This window comes from Phocoena sinus, chromosome 15 (genome assembly GCF_008692025.1).
Source record: "Phocoena sinus isolate mPhoSin1 chromosome 15, mPhoSin1.pri, whole genome shotgun sequence".
In the NCBI taxonomy this organism is placed as follows: domain Eukaryota; kingdom Metazoa; phylum Chordata; class Mammalia; order Artiodactyla; family Phocoenidae; genus Phocoena; species Phocoena sinus.
In genome coordinates this window covers 81755741-81772205 of record NC_045777.1, presented here as the reverse complement: position 1 = coordinate 81772205, position 16465 = coordinate 81755741, and the positions used below count along the sequence as shown (strand labels likewise).

At 44.6% G+C, this 16465-nt stretch overlaps 1 protein-coding gene across 6 annotated transcripts in view; it reads left to right on the top strand.

Moving 5' to 3' along the window:
- The first annotated feature begins 3249 nt into the window (after positions 1-3249).
- ZKSCAN1 (zinc finger with KRAB and SCAN domains 1) overlaps positions 3250-16465 on the top strand; it is a 38662-nt gene continuing 25446 nt past the window's right edge. For 2 of the 6 annotated variants that reach the window (XM_032604741.1, XM_032604733.1), the window contains exons 1-5: positions 3250-3424; positions 11308-11825; positions 12076-12229; positions 14265-14356; positions 14629-14755. In XM_032604741.1, the coding sequence (XP_032460632.1) occupies positions 11400-11825; positions 12076-12229; positions 14265-14356; positions 14629-14755 (799 nt within the window). In that variant the 5' untranslated portion in view covers positions 3250-3424; positions 11308-11399. Of the gene's footprint in view, positions 3432-11307; positions 11826-12075; positions 12552-14264; positions 14357-14628; positions 15796-16465 lie in introns of those variants that run through there. The other 4 variants (XR_004345730.1, XM_032604734.1, XM_032604740.1 and 1 more) reach the window with 4 other exon arrangements.

Here is a 16465-nt window from a genome sequence, read left to right as displayed (position 1 = left end):
ATGAGCGATCTGGGCAGGTATAAATTCCTGATGGCTGCAGTGGTTGCAAATGTTGAATGTTCACCTTGAGTTTGATTCCAATCTGCATGTTATCATCTTCCTCATTGATTCGGAAACTGAGGATTAAATCTATTGTGCACAGCGATCTTTTTTCTTCCCAGCATTTTATCCAGAAATATGTTTGCACAGCATATCAGAGGTAATGGAGCAGGTGAGGGGGGCGACCATGCTGGAGGAAAGCCCAGCTCAGGGACAGAGCCACTGCACCCAGATGCGCTGACAAGGGCCGGATAGCAGGCTGGCTGCCGGTGGTGGTCTCTCTGTGGAGCCACAGGAAACAAGAGGGGACAGGTGGGAAGGCCAGAGGCCACACACAGTGGGACAGCTGGGGTCACAGAGGATGTGCCATGCAGGGGCAGGGGGAGGGGGGAGGCGTGAGGGCCAGGCCCTCAGTCAGCACAGAGGTGGCTGACCTGAGAAAGGTCCTCGCGTGGGGACTGCTCCTTCCCTGGCCCGGCCCCTTCCACCCTGCCCTGCCCTGCCCACAGCCTCGCTGGCACAGGTGCACAACATTCTTCTGTTATGGACCTTTCATAAGTCCAGGAACTGAAGAAGAGGCCTTTCCAAGCCAGGGGACTCAGAGTAGACAACAGCAGGCAGTGGCACTTAGGGGCAGCAGGAGGAGAAGCTGACCTTGTCACAGCTGACCTTGGAGCAGGCTTGAGACAACCCCTTTTTCTTTTTTTTTTAAATTAATTTTTATTGTAGTATAGTTGCTTTACAATGTTGTGTTAGTTTCAGGTGTACAGCAAAGTGATTCAGTTATACATATACATATATCCACTCTTTTTTAGATTCTATTCCCATATAGGTCATTACAGAGTACAGAGTAGAGTTCCCTGTGCTGTGCAAGAGACAACCCCTTTTTCTACTACCAGAGAGTAACGTTTGGAAGAGGGGCCCCACAGATCCCTTAATTCTGCCCTGGGAAACCTGCAGTCAGGACAGAGAAGTGTATTTATATGGCTCTGGATATATGCATCATTTCACTTTGTATTTTGGTGACCCATGCATTGATCTAATATCCCCACCAGACTTCAAACTTCTCAAAGACCAGTGCTATGTCACTTTTTAAAAAAATTTTTATTATTCCATATATAAGTGCTATCATACGGTATTTGTCTTTCTCTGTCTGACCTATTTCACTTAGCATAATACCCTCCAAGTCCATCCACATTGTTGCAAATGGAAAAATTTCATTCTTTTTTATGGCTGAGTAATATTCCATTGTATACACACACCACATCTTCGTAATCCATTCATCTGTTGATGGACTCTTAAGTTGCTTCCATATCTTGGCAATTGTAAATAATGGTAATATATATATACATATATATGTATACATATATATACATTTTTTTAACTCAGTAAACTTGCTTGTCAGAATCTGTCTTATTTAAATAATCCAAAAGACATCTGCACAGAGATCTTCATTTAAATATTTCTTAACCTAGCGAAACTTTTGAAGTATTCAGCATGTCTAGAAATACAGGAATTATTAAATAATTAGTGGTACAGCTGCTTGACGGAATACTATACAGCTATTAAAATGATACTTACCCATTTTGTGTAGCAAAATTTTCAATGTTAATGATATGATATTAAGCTTTTTTAAGTAGCATGCATTATTTCACATCAACCGCATCGGGCTTTTCTTTGTGGCAAGGAACAAAGTGAGACTCTTTTGTTGGCAAGGGATTTATTCTAAGGACACACGGGGAAGTAGGGAGACAGGATACAAGAGCATCTGCAGCAAAGTCAAGCGGTGCAGAGAATAAAGCTTTGGGACCTGAGAGTTAATCAGGCCATCACCTCCTTATGCTGTGGGTTCTCAGCACTAGGTGGCTGGGCTCCTTTCTGTGAGCTCTGCCATGTGGTGCATCAGACCCTCTTGGTCTTTGTTTCTATAGCTCAGTTGAGTTTTCTCTACTGAAACCACTGCTTACCCATGACACTCACGGCTTTATGGCTTCTGTCACCTAATGCCTTCTGCTGACTGATTTCTGCTTGGCCCCAGTTTTCTGTGTGTCTCACATTTGGACTCCCCAAGAAAGGAGATGTAGTTGCTTTAGTTCCCTACTGTCGCATTCATCAGAGCTCTCAGACCAGACCACCTCAGCATATAAGCTGTGCTTCCATCAAGTGCCCAAAACTGTTCCCATCAGCTCTGGTCCAAAAAGTGGCCACACAATATGAATGTGGCAGGTGCTTCAAGTACACCAGCCAATACAATCATAGTTTTGAACCATGTTTAAAATAATAAAAACATATACATATGAAAACAGATAGGAAAGGGATACATTAAAACCATCATAGTTGGGTTACGATGGAGGGATTACAGCTGATTATTTTTCTCCATTTTGCAATTTTCATTTAATGATACTGTAATTGCCTTTTAGTTTTCAAATATTTTTTAAAAAGTAATCTCTTCCAAGCAATAGGAGTCATGCAACCAAGCTATTAAGTTCAGTCTCTCCCCCAAACTTGCCTTGGAATATACAGCAAAGTCACAATCATTAAAGCCTGTGGTCACCCTTGCTCAGCAGGTGGAGTATTATTTGTTTTATCTTGCCAGATGAAGGCCATAATTGTTGTAGGTTGTGAAAGCAACTTGAAGGCATAAGTGTCTGTTATTATTCTGAAAACTTCTTTCAGATCGCTATAATAGCATATCTCACATGAGCAGAACATAGAACCTGTAACTAGCTTGGTTGTAGAAAGACGTCCTTCATCCACAGGCCAAGTATTTAAAAATACCACCCACTCAATTGTCAGACATCTTCAGGGCCCGAGAGAAACTACCACGGCAGTTTTGTGAAACCAGCCACCGCTGGCTTCACTTTGACCTTCCTCTGTGTACACCCTTCTTTCAGCTCCTCTGCCACAGACATACAATTATTAAGTATTATTATTGCTTGGTAATAACTATAATTACTACAAGGACTGCCAGAGATGAAAAAGGAGAAATCGAATTATCAGATGGACTGGTGTCAGAACTGGACAGTCTGTTTGTATCTCAAAAGGCCTGAATCCCTTCTCCTTCGTCCCCAGCCTTCACACGGGGCGCACAGGCTGAGGGCGGAGACCTCAAAGCGGGAGATGGGACCACGGAAGGGCAGGGGACTGGTCCAGCGTTCGGGAACCGAGATTCCAAAACCTCCCGCGCTCCTAGAGAGGACCCGGAAGCGCGGCGCAGTCCCGGAAGACGAGGTGCTGACACACTTCCGGCCTTTGTGACTCATTGTGTCTGTGTCGAGGCGTCAAGAGGGCCTAGATCTGTGCGCGGCGCCCTTCGGCCGGCCTGAGCCCCAGAGTCAGCTCCCCTTGCTCGCCCAGCGCCCCTAGGCCGCTCCCGGGGCTCACGGTGAGAGGTGGGGCCGGCCTCTTGGGGGGGCGGGCGGGGCCGCAGGGGTGTGTGCGTGGGGGTGGGCTCTGCAACTGAGGCCCCGGGGTACCCTCCGGGCGGCCGGGGCGCAGCGTGAAGCGAGTCCGTGCCAGCGTCCCCGCCCCAGGCCAGGCCGTCCCCTCCCCACCGCGGGCCCAGGCGGGGAGGGGGCGACGGTCTTTGGCCGGGGGTCCTGGGAGGCCGTCTGCGGGCCCCTTCCGGGCCCCTCTCCTGCAGTGTCGTCATCGTCGCTTGACGTTTCTGAGAACCGGGTCGCTAGCGAACCGACCCCTGTCTGAATGTTCTGCTCTGCTTTCGTCGCCATTTGCTTTGATTCCAGTGAGAGATTTTTTTTTTCGGGGTCCTTGCAGGACCTCGAGATGAAAAATGCGGAAGGCTGAGAAATGGACACGTTTCAAGGTGCCGCATACGTGTTTCCAGATCACCTGCTTCTCCGCACCCCACCCCCACCCCCGAGCGGTGATTAAAGAGCTTTTGAAACCTAGTCAGAGTGGGTAAAGAAATGATTCGGGTCTAGTAGAGATTATATGTACATCCCACTCTCTTTCAGCTTTATGGACTATTTCGAAGGCTTTTGTAAACGAGCTGTCCGGTAGATGAGGTGGATTTTCCACTCCTGGGTAGTAGTTATTCTGCCTGACTTGGAAGGGGTGAAGAGTGAAAGGAATTTGTGGAAATTGCGCGGGGCCGTTAGGAGACTGATTAACTGAGTGACCTTGGATAAGATAAGACACTTCCGCCAACTCTCAGTTTTGTCATCAATCAAATTAACTAGGTTTTCTCCAAAGGCCCTTCCAACTTTGAGATAATTTGATTTGGTCAATGTAATTTAAAAATTCAGCTACAGTTCAGCCTGACACTGACCCCCCTGCCCTCCGTTTCCTGCAGTGGTACTCAATAAGATACTTTCATTATAGAGAGCAGCTGTTACATGGCCTGGGACCAAAGAAAGCATTTATTGTACAGACTATTGCTAGGCGGATTGGAGGTGGTCAGTAAATAGTTGTCGAATTGAATTGTGGAGGATTCATTGTAACCAGTCAACAAAGCCCTGTTACTGTATTTGCCAGCCGTGTGTGGAGAAATAGCTTTATTACTTAGGGAACCATAATGATCATTTGCCCCAGAATGTTTCTCCAAGTTTGTATTGTCTCTGAATTACTATGCACGATGCTTGTTCATTATTTCAGGCAGTTTTCACCAATCTTAAAATACAAACAGGGAAGCTAGCTACTTAATATCATAGTCTTTTGCTGATTCCCTACTTGGTCTAAGCATTTAAATTTTTCCTAACTTTATATTGTATCTAAATACAGATGAGTGTTATGTTAAATGTTACCTTTTCATTCTGAGTATCAGTATTCTTTGGGTAGCTAGTTGTCTTTTAAAGGTAGCTTTTTCATGTTTTAAAACATCTTAGAGCTCTGTTCAGAAATGGGTGGGAGGCAGTTTAAACTTTGAAGACTATGCCCTGGAAAAGATACTGGCCTGTTCAGAAAATAGCCTTTGGAATAAACTGAGCTTGTAACTCCAAGCCTTTTTTGTAAGAAAATCTTTCGTATTTACCTTCGGGGAGAACCAGGTACTGGGGGTAATCTTATCTAAATCGGATAGTGTGTCAGAATGGTTTTCAGCTCAAAGGGACCCCAGAGGTAGTTTTCTGCTCCTCTGTTCCCTCCCCCACCCCGCCCCAATTTGACAGATAAGGATACTGGATGTCAGAGAGGTTAAATAACTCACCCAGGGAGGGACTCACTCTTATTCATGGGAGACTAGAATTCAGGTGTTCCACCCTGTGCTACTTTCACTATTACAGGATTTCTCCTGTTGCTTAATCTTTTAAGCAGGCTGAAAATTGGAAAGTATAGTTACATCTCTTAAGTTTATTGAAAAAATTTAAAACACTTCTCTAGTGCCTACTAAATGCCAGAGACTGTTTGAAGTGCTTCATATATGTTAACTCCTGTAATCCTCACAGCAGCTCTGTGAGACAAATACTGTTTTTTAACCCAGAGGAGAAACATCTGTACTTAGAGTAACCTAAAATCAGCTGGTAAGTGGTGATGCAGTTTAGTGAAACTCTTCCACGCCTGTAACTTGAAGGCAACTTTGAATGCTGTATGAATGGGCCAAAAAGAGTAACATTCAGTCAAGTATTTTTTAAAAACTAGTGCTTGCAAAGAGGTCATACTAAGTGGTCTGAGAGGTACAAAGACGCATACTCTTAACAATAGTCCAGTCGAAGAAGATGGCATGAAAAATTAGATTACCAAGAAAGAACTTGAATAGCACATGCTTGGTGGAGACCATTAGGGCATAGAGTTTAGAGAGAGGAGAAAAGATTGTGTGCGCAGATCCTCTGAAACCTAAAATAAAACCCAGCCCTTCCGCCGCTGTTGTGACTTTTCTCCTGCCCAAAGTAGGAGCAGAGAAATGTTGGGGGGGAGGGTACCTGTCAAAATTGGGGGAAGAGGAACTGTGACCGTGCCCTCATCTCTGTCCCTTTAGGTCTCACTTCCTCCTCAGAATCCCTTCCTGTTGAGTCCCACTGAGCCAAGGAGCATCCTACTCTTCAAAACTGGCTAAGGTGTGGGCACAAATTAAGATTCCTTTCCTTTAGTCTCCTTAAATGCCTAAGGTGGAGCAGAACTTTCATAAATGAGATTTCTGACACCAGACTAGATGCCGCACTAGCTCTGCTCAGTTGTCTCTTTCGAAGGTCCCACCTGGTTAGAGTTTAGATGATTCCCACTTGCATCTCCTGCTGTGTCTCCTTAGTCACGCAGCTCTCCAGTGAAAACAGTGGATGGCAGGTGAGGCCCATTCCTGAGTGGTCATCCTTCATAGGCCTTCCTCTTCGAAAGAATCCGTGTGTCCACAGAAGCCCTTCCTTACCCCACACGTTGGGACAGAATGAGTTTGGTATGATGGTTGGAGCTTGAGCTGAGGGGTCCCACAGACCTAATTTCAAATCCTCGCTCTGCCATTCAATTGCTCTGTGACCTTGGGTATGTTATTTAACATCTGTAAACCTTAGTTTTGTCATTATACAGTGAGACAACAATGGTACCTACCTCCTGAGGGTGTTGTGTGAAATGCCTGGTACATAGAAATCACTCAGTTAACATTGGTTCTTCCTATAATGCCTACTAGAGAGAGGCCCCTTGAACAGATGAGGGGCAAGTTGCATTTTAGCTTAGCTCTGAAGGATAAGTAGAATTTGAAAAGTCAGAGAAGACTGGGAGGGAAATCCCAGGCATTATCATGGGAGAAAAGGATGGTGTTCAAAATGCAAGACATATTTAGGAAGTACTGAGTAGACTCATTTTGCTGGATGGAAAAGGTTCATGCAGGGGAGGGAGAGAAATTCATGGGAAATGAAGCTTGATGGGGAAACTGGGACCAGGTGCTGGGGAGTATTGACTACAAGGCTCTAGAGTTTTAGGAAGAAGATCTGAGAGCAAGGTGGGAGGTGAACTGCCGGGGGGTGAAGGCAGGGCACCAAAGAGAGGAAGCTGGCCTCCATGGAGCTAGACAGAAAAATAAGTATGAACAAAGAATTACTTCTCCCTGGTGCCTGGAGACTGAATGCATGTAAGGAGAGAGGAGTCAAGGAAGGTGAGATTCTGCGCCTGAGTGATGAGATGTTCCTTGGCTGTCTGATCACTAATTGCCACTAAAGGCAATAAGACGGCAGGGGGCGCTGTAATGGCTTGAGTTGTTCTTTTTTCTTTTCCTTTTCCTTTTTTTTTTTTTATATTTATTTATTTATTTGGCTGAGCTGGGTCTTAGTTGCGGCATGTGGGATCTAGTTCCCTGACCAGGAATTGAGCCCAGGCCCCCTGAATTGGCAGCGTGGAGTCTTAACCACTGGACCACCAGGGAAGCCGCTGAGTTGTTCTTATTTCTTCTGTGCCGTTCAACAGTCTCCCCAGTTCCCTAGAAGATAAGTAAACAAAAGTCCTTGTCCTTGAGGGGCTTAGCTGGGAGGTGGAGATAGGAACTGCAGCTCAAGTAATGATAATACAAGGAGAGTAGAAGTGCCTAAGATAGGAACAGAGAAAGTACCAAGGGTGTTCAAAGGAGGAAGATATCTTATTTAATTCAGAATGTCAGGAGACAGTGTACATCTTGAAGGGTGAGTGAAAATTTGGCCAGTAGAGGTGGATAAAGGTGGGAGATTGGTCCCAGCAAAGGGGTGAAGATGCAAAGTCACACCCTATGCTTGGGGAACATTAATGGGCCCAATAGGCTGAAACATAGGGGATCACTACTAAGGAAAGTAATGGGAGTGGAAAGGTCGAGTGGGGTGTGTTGTTTGAACACTAATCGGTAGATGTCAGGGATTCATTGACAGTAACTGAGGGGAAGGAGGGAATGCCTAGAAGCATACTTTGGCAATACTAAGTTGACCTTGGTATGTTGTTCGTATTAGAAAGGGGAGAAATGGATGCTAGAGAAAATGTATGGAGCTAAGGCCCTAGTCTTGGCAGGAGATGTGGAGCCTGGATTAGGATGGTGGAAGACAGTTCTGGGAGGCATAGCTGGAAAAGATACTCTTGCTTTCCACTTTTCAGAATGAAATAAAGAGAATAAGCCTTACAGGAATTATTCAGCCTCCAGCTGGGAGAAAGCTAGCCAAAGGAGTGATCTCTTGGACTCTCTACTCATTGCCTCTTCCTCTCTGGGTCCCAGCTCCAGGGGGGCTGTTTCCTGGAAGCTGCCTTGTAGCTGTCAGTCACTCCTCAGGGCTTCTCCAGCACTCAGGTTGTAACCTCCTTAGAACTGTTGGCACATCTGCTTTGTACTGTAATTATTTGTGTAAAAATAGGAATGGTGCTTCTCATCTTTTTATTCCCCTCAGTCTAGCAGGACACTTTGCATACTGTAGATTGCAGAAATGGTTAGGAAATCGAATACTCATAACTGTAAGGACTTTCCAGGTAAAGCTGCTCTGAAGTTAAAAAACAAAATATATTTCCTGCAGCAAGGTGGGTGGAGTGCAAAACAGGTCTGAAGGAGTGGATGGGAAGGGCTAGAAGATGGTTTGCAACAGGACTTTTACCAGTTTAAAATCATTGGAGAAATGACTTAATTCCCACATTGTTTTTACATTTATGTAGTAAGCCTTTTTGAATGTAATATTCTTTATTGTTATTATAGACTGCTATTTTAATAAGGATTTCTGGTTTTCATTAAGGACCAAAGTAAGAGAAAAAAAAACTAATCCTGTGATAAATCTCAGATTAAAATCATATTCTTTGCGATTAGAACAGTCATCTCCAAACTTTTCTGGTCACACGTTCCTGTCAGTAAAAACTATTTAGAAAAATTATATACATGTACCAGTGTTTTGTATAATTAAAAAAATACATTAAGTTGTGCTATTCTAGAAAAAAATTTGTGCTTTCAACGTACATGATCCTTTTTCCATCAAAATTACTAATAATTTTTCAGTGAGAGCCATGTAATTAAAAATACTTTGCTAGTTTAAAACTCTTGGCTTATCTCTTTGTTATAGAACAATTGGATGCTCTGTCTCTAAAAGTTGAATTTGATGCTTAATTTTGATGGCCGTAGAGGTGGAAAAAAAACAGATGCTTCACGAAGATTTGTCAGTTCAGATGGAAGCAACACACTGTTGCCTCTGCCTTAGCAACTCATGATTGATCCTATCCACCAACCATGTTAAATTTTTGTTCTTGAAATTCAGCTACGTTCTCACTTATCGGTTGACTTCTTAAGTTTGATTTAGTTCCACATTTGTTTTTACCTTCTGACCTGGCTGAGTTAAAAATTGCTGTGCAGGGCTTCCCTGGTGGCGCAGTGGTTGAGAGTCCGCCTGCCGATGCAGGGGACATGGGTTCATTCCCCGGTCCGGGAAGAGCCCACATGCCACGGAGCGGCTGGGCCCGTGAGCCATGGCCGCTGAGCCTGCACGTCCGGAGCCTGTGCTCCGCAACGGGAGAGGCCACAACAGTGAGAGGCCCGCGTACCGCAAAAAATAAAAAAATTTTAAAAAAAATTAAAAATTGCTGTGCAGTTTTCTTGTTTGTGTGTATTTGCATCGTTAGTATTTCCCTAATTGTAGTTTCTCTGAAAGAATCTTTAAAGCTGCTTGTCTCTCTTTTTTTTGAGATGTAATTGATATGTAACATTATATTGGTTTCAGGTGTACAACATAATGATTCAATATTTGTGTATATTCCAAAGTGATCACCACAGTAAGTCTGGTTAACATCTGTCACCATAGTTACATTTTCTTTTTTTCATTTTTCTTTTTATTTTATTATTTATTTTTGGCTGTGTTGGGTCTTCATTGCTGCACACAGGCTTCCTCTAGTTACAGCGAGCGGGGGCTACTCTTCGGTGCGGTGCACAGACTTCTCATTGCGGTGGCTTCTCTTGTTGTGGAGCACGGGCTCTAGGAGCACAGGCTGCGGTAGTTGTGGCACACAGGCTCAGTATTTGTGGCTCACGGGCTCTAGAGCACAGGCTCAGTAGTTGTGGCGCACGGGCTTAGTTGCTCCAAGGCACGTGGGATCTTCCCGGACCAGGGCTTGAACCCATGTCCCCTGCATTGGCAGGCAGATTCTTAACCACTTTGCCCCCAGGGAAGCCCCTACATTTTATTTTCTTCTGATGAGAATTTTTAAGAACGACGCTCAGCAGCTGTCAAATATGCAGGACAGTATTACTGTTAGCTGTAGTCACCATGCTGTACATTACGTCCCCAGCACTTAACTTATTTTATAACTGGAAGTTTGTGTCATTTGATCCATTTTGCTCACCCCCCCCCCCACACTTGTCTCATGTGTGACATGTGGCAGTTCAGCATTTAGACCAAGTGAGTTTGGTAGTGTCCATTTGTACATTAAATATGGTTTATTTTTTCTCACTTTTAAAATATAAATAGACATTTTGATATTTTCTTTCTCTGTCCAGAGTGGATTATCTCGTACTGACCAAGGCACCTATAAAAATAATAGAAATAGCTAGACGGTGGGTTAGTAAGTCCTGGCCTTCACGTTTGGCTTGAGTGTTGACTCTGCTAGGTAGGTAGCCTCCTGCTCCTGAGCGAGTCGTCCGAGCCGCAGTCGTGTCATCTGTGAGATGGTGCTCCAAGGGTGTTGTGGGAGGGGGTAAGATGGCTAGCGTGCTGCTGAAGCGGGTGCCTGGCACCCCACTGACATTCCGCTCTCACTGGGCTTAGCGTGTAAACACATGATGTCATAGCATGATGTCATAGCCTGCCCTGCTGGAGGGCGGTGCTCAGGCAAACACCCTGAGGGGGAATTTGCCAGTTGGAAGTTTGTTTGCAAACCTTAATATCTAGAGTGACAGGGAAAACAGTGTGGCTCTGGAGGCTTTTTTTTTCCCCCTTTGCTATTCAGAGGCATTTTTAAAAATTAATTAATTTATTTTTTGGCTGTGTCAGATCTTCATTGCTGTGCACAGGCTTTCTCTAGTTGCGGCGAGCGGGGGCTACTCTTTGTTGCTGTGCGCGGGCTTCTCATCACGGTGGCTTCTCTTGTTGTGGATCACAGGCTCTTAGGTACGTGGGCTTCAGCAGTTGCACGTGGGCTCAGTAGTTGTAGCTCACGGGCTCAGTAGTTATGGTGCACGGGCTTATTTGCTCCACGGCATGTGGGATCTTCCCAGACCAGGGCTCGAACCCATGTCCCCTGTGTTGGCAGGCGGATTCTTAACCACTGCACCATCAGGGAAGCCCCCAGAGGCATTTTTAATGCTTTGATGTGTAGCCTTGTATGAAATATTAACAGCACAGGTCACTTTTCATAAAGGTACCAATACCTTTTTTTTTTTTTTTACTCCTTCAGGAATAGTACAGAAACAGATATCAGAAAACATTTCCCAGGACAGAAAGGAGAGCACAGACCCTGTTTGGATCAAGTCAGGTCCCTGAGCCTGAATGATGACTGCTGAGTCAAGGGAAGCCACCGGTCTGTCCCCCCACGCTGCCCAGGAGAAGGACGGCATCGTGATAGTGAAGGTCGAAGAGGAGGATGAGGAAGAGCACGTGTGGGGGCAGGACACCAGTCTGCAGGAGTCTCCTCCTCCTGACCCGGAGATCTTCCGCCAGCGGTTCAGGCACTTCTGTTACCAGAACACTTTTGGGCCTCGAGAGGCCCTGAGTCGACTGAAGGAACTTTGTCACCAGTGGCTGCGACCAGAGATAAACACCAAGGAGCAGATCCTGGAGCTGCTGGTGCTGGAGCAGTTCCTTTCCATTCTGCCCAAGGAGCTCCAAGTCTGGCTGCAGGAATACCGTCCCGATAGTGGAGAGGAGGCTGTGACCCTTCTGGAAGATCTGGAGCTGGATTTATCAGGACAGCAGGTAAGAAGAGGGGAAACCTGTCATGTGTGAGCAGCACGTGGACTTTGAGACTGAAGCAGAGAGAAAGTTACTGACTTAAAGTTTGTATTAATAGTCCTTGTGGTGCTTTGATCCTCTTCTGCTTGGATATTAAAAAGTATTCTGGCCCTGTCCTTCCTGCAGCCACTGGTATATTTACTGTCTTTTTTCACTTGTTTAAATTCCTGTTTAAAAAGTGATTTACCCACAAGCCCACCCTGTTTGTCCTTAGGTCCCAGGTCAAGTTCATGGACCTGAGATGCTCGCAAGGGGGATGGTGCCTCTGGATCCAGTACAGGAGTCCTCGAGCTTTGACCTTCCTCATGAGGCCACCCAGTCCCATTTCAAGCATTCATCTCGGAAACCCCGCCTCTTACAACCACGGGGTAAGAAGCAAGGTTTCACATGGGGGGAAAGAAGCAAGCTATTCAGGATGGGAGTGTCCTCTCCTCTCTGTGTTGCTAAATGCCTGTAATAGAGAAACATGTTTATTTCTATTGTCGTTATTACTAAATATCAGAGGAAATATAACTTACAGACCAATTTCAGGAGTTAAATAATGTTACCAAGGAGGTAAGTGAAATGTGCATAATGAACTTGGGTGGACATTATATTATTTGTTGAATTGTTAGTATTCTGGATGTCTAGCAGGTTTTTTTGTTTTTACAGGAAAGTCCTAGGAAGAGATGAAATATAGCCAACACCCTAGTATGTCATAAATTATCTTTAAAAGGATCATTTATCAATTCATTTTATTTAAAATGTATAAAATACTGTGTAACATCACTCTATTTCTAGGTTACTTTCAAAAATTCCAAAGAATGGGAAAAGGATGGAAAAAATATTTTGGTTTTGGTTGAGGAACATGAGGCAAAAAAAAATCACTTCAGGGTCATATAAATAAAAATCAGTTGAATTTTTTTTCCTTTGAGGGACATATTAACAATATTTTTATCCAATTTTAAAATCAAAGTTGATACCTAGAATATCAGTAAAAAAAAAAAAATAACATGCTAAAAGTATGGTTGTTCAGCAAGAGTTGACAAAGGCACAGTCCTTAACCAGTGTGTTTATTTATGATGACATTCAGGATAGGAATATTAGAGCTTAAGGAAGTATTGTCTGCCATGCATTCTGCAAGATAGCCAGCACTCGTCAGCTGGAGAAAGCCTTGTGAGCCAACCAGTGCGCTGTGATGTTTATCCACCACTGTCCACCCAGTCCCGTTAGGTCCTCGTAGGGTTTGTGAGCTCTCTCCACACTCCACCAGGTGAAGTCAGGAAACGGAGGAGAATCTTTGTGGTTTTAAGTGCCAGATTAGGGCTGATTCAGGTTACCAGAGTAACAGCTTTCCAGACCCTGGAACATACAGTTGTTACGTCGTAAACAGTCCTTGAAGGAATTGAGGCATATGCACTTATTCTCAGTTTCTCTTTGTGCTGCTCATCTTCCAGAGCATTTCCTAACTCTCAGAGGGTTAAAGTGCTAGGTACTTGATCTTTTTCTACATTTTGCTTTAGCTTATATTATTGCTGTATATTCTGAAATAGTTACAAGATTTACTAATTCCGTTTTGAATTAGTTTTTCTAGTATCTTTGCAGCACAGTAACATCATCTGTTCACCAGTAACATTTGTAAATCTAACATTACTTGGCAAGGGAGGATTTTGATTTTGCCGTTTAAAATTTTTCCAGTTTTTCTTGCACGTCGCAGTTGATGTGACCCTATATTGTAGACGTCTTTTATTAGATGAGTGTCAACCCAGACCCTTATACATTTGTAAATGTCTCATTGACATTCGAACCATGTGTGCGTTTTATCCAAAAACTGTGGCTAAGTGAGGGAGAAAAGTAGAGGGACAAAAAATGGCTGAAACTTACCCAGAAGTAAGAAGAGCCCCTTCCTTCTCTGTGTTTCAAGATATTACTACTAAAGATTTTTAAAACTGTTGCATTTTCCACAACTGAATGGGATTCTGAAGTCCTGGTATACTGTTTGTTGGACTGGAGAAAATTAAATTATGAGCCAGACTTGAATGTGGGCTGAGTGTTACCTACTTCTGTGGCTGAGAGTAGGAACCCGGGTTATAGTTCTGGCTCTGCCCTCTTAACAGGATGATGTTAGGCAAGTTGTTTACCCTCTCGGGGCCTCGGTTTCCCCTTCTTTAAAATGAAGGAGTTGGACCAGGTGATTTTAAGGGCCCTTTTATGACTCCTTGTTACTCCTGCTTAAGAACAGAGGTCTTGGGAAGACACAGATCGTGCCTTTTCTTTCTTACATTCTCTGTAGTTCTCAGTTCTGTAGTTAAACACTGAACATTGGGCATGCTGGTACAGGAAAGAGGGTGCCCCTGGGCCCTTCTTTGAAGGGAGGCCCAGAGCAGAGCTGGCTTCACTCACAGCTCCTTTCTCCTCCCTCAGCTCTCCCTGCCACCCACGTTCCTGCCCCTCATCACGAGGGGGGTCCCAGAGACCAGGCGATGGCATCTGCACTGTTCTCGGCAGATCCCCAGGTGAGCTGTGGGCCCCTCTGCCCTCCCGAGTCCCTCGCATCTGCCTCTTCCTGGAGCTCTTTCAGCGTTCTTCACCAGGACACTGGCTCTTGACGTCCCTGCCCACAGAGTAGCTCCACTCCCACCTGTCCACTAGAGCCTGGCGTGGTCACCTTTTCTTTCCCAGCATCCTGTAGGTTTGCAGTCACCTCCGTCCCTGACTCCAGGTTCGGGCAGTGGGACTGTCCCTGGACTTTGGGAGAACTGAGTGTGGGGATCTCGTGTTATTTCAGGCAATGGTGAAGATCGAGGACATGGCCGTGTCCCTCATCCTGGAGGAATGGGGATGTCAGAACCTGGCTCGGAGGAATCTGAATAGGGACACCAGGGAGGAGAATTATGGGAACGTGATTTCCCAGGGTAAGATGGTTGCAGGATTATTGTCTGATAAGATTGTATTGCCTCTTTTTCTGTTAGTTCTGGGATCTCTGATGTGGTAGAGACTACTGAGCCCGTTTCTTCAGACCAGATAGAGAACAATTTGAGTTTCTTTAATCCCAAAAGCCTGGTACTGGGACTTCCTGATTCCAGGTGGATTTTTTACCTCTAGGTAGTTTTTGCTGTTTGAAAGCAGAAATACTTTTATGTTCTGAATCCCCACCTCTTCAACTACTCTGTCACCATTGAGGATTCTGCTTCATTCCCTGTGGATACAACTAAGTGCTTTTGTCAGGGGGAGTGTCTGTATTTCCTATTATAGAGGGCCAGGTGAGAATTGATCATCAGTCTAATCCTAACCTGGGACCATGTTCCTGAACCTACACTGCATCCTGCCATGGGCTTTCAGTCTTGCATCCTGTGAGCGCTGGTCCACGACAGTTCTGTATAATTCCATGAACTTGCACCTGTACCTCCCTTATGGTCAGGATTCCCAGATTCCAAACCTAATGGTGATCTTCTGTGAAGAGCTCTGGCTCCTGAGTGTGTAGTAAGAACAAAGAAGTTCTAAGAGGCATCAACCAGATAAGACAAGGTGACACAGTTGACAAACAGTCCCATTTGTCTCCATTAGGTCTTAACCCCTGGGAGATAGTACTGCAGGAAGCTCTCAGATCAGTCCTGTCATAGGGAAGGCCACTTCCTAAGACTTCTGCCTGGGGAGGGCAGTGGCAGGGTGAATGAAGGGAAGTTATGAAGAATGGATGTTAATACAGAAACCTCAAGTTTTGTTTTGAACCATAGGGATAACTGGGGTTTGTTGTTTCTTAGTACTTGCTCTTTGGACGAGGTGAAAATTAAGCCAAAAAACTGATCTCTGTTTGTGAGCCGGGTAGTACCCACCCCTTGCTAACTTAAAGCAAAACAAAACATTGGGAACAGCCGGGGAACTATCCAGATCATCAAGGACCTAGGCTTGGAATTCAAAAGAAGTAGACCAGTTTCCTCTTCCTTATGATCAGGTCAGTATTTATGGTGATTTCATCACTCAAGTCAGGGGTTAGATACTCAACTCCTTCAGCGATTGCATTGAGATAGTGCACACTCACGTGGAAAGGTTTCTTAAGGCCAAGTAAATAAAGAATAGATTTGGGAGAGTTTGTTTTTTTCCTAGACAAATGTAAACATATATAAAATAGTGTTTTTGTACTGAACAATTTTTAGTCTATACTTAACAGGGTGGCACACAGAATGTAGCAGTCCACAATAAGAATATATTCCAGTGTTTTAACAGGCAGATTGCTAAAATCAGAGGATCAGCTCTGCATTCGTAAGATCTTGTCTTATATTACGTCCTTTGTGGGCTGTCTCCGGAATTGTTTTCAGTCTCTTTGTTCTCAGTAGTTCTCAGTCGTTTGTCAGTGCAGGTTTCAGTTACATGTACTAATGCCCCAACCAGCTTCTTCACCCTCATCCCTGTTGCTTGAGCACTGTCAGCTCTGTGCTGCTCTCCCTGGTGGAGAGAAACTAGTTTCTGTGTCTCAAGGTCTGCGTAACCTGCCAGGTTCAGCGCTCCTTGTTTTTGCCTGTTAACTATCACCTTGTCAATAAAAATCTCACAGAATTGGCAGAGTATTTGCTTTTTTTTAATTAATTGCATTCCTTTCTTTCTGGTAATACCACTTAATCATT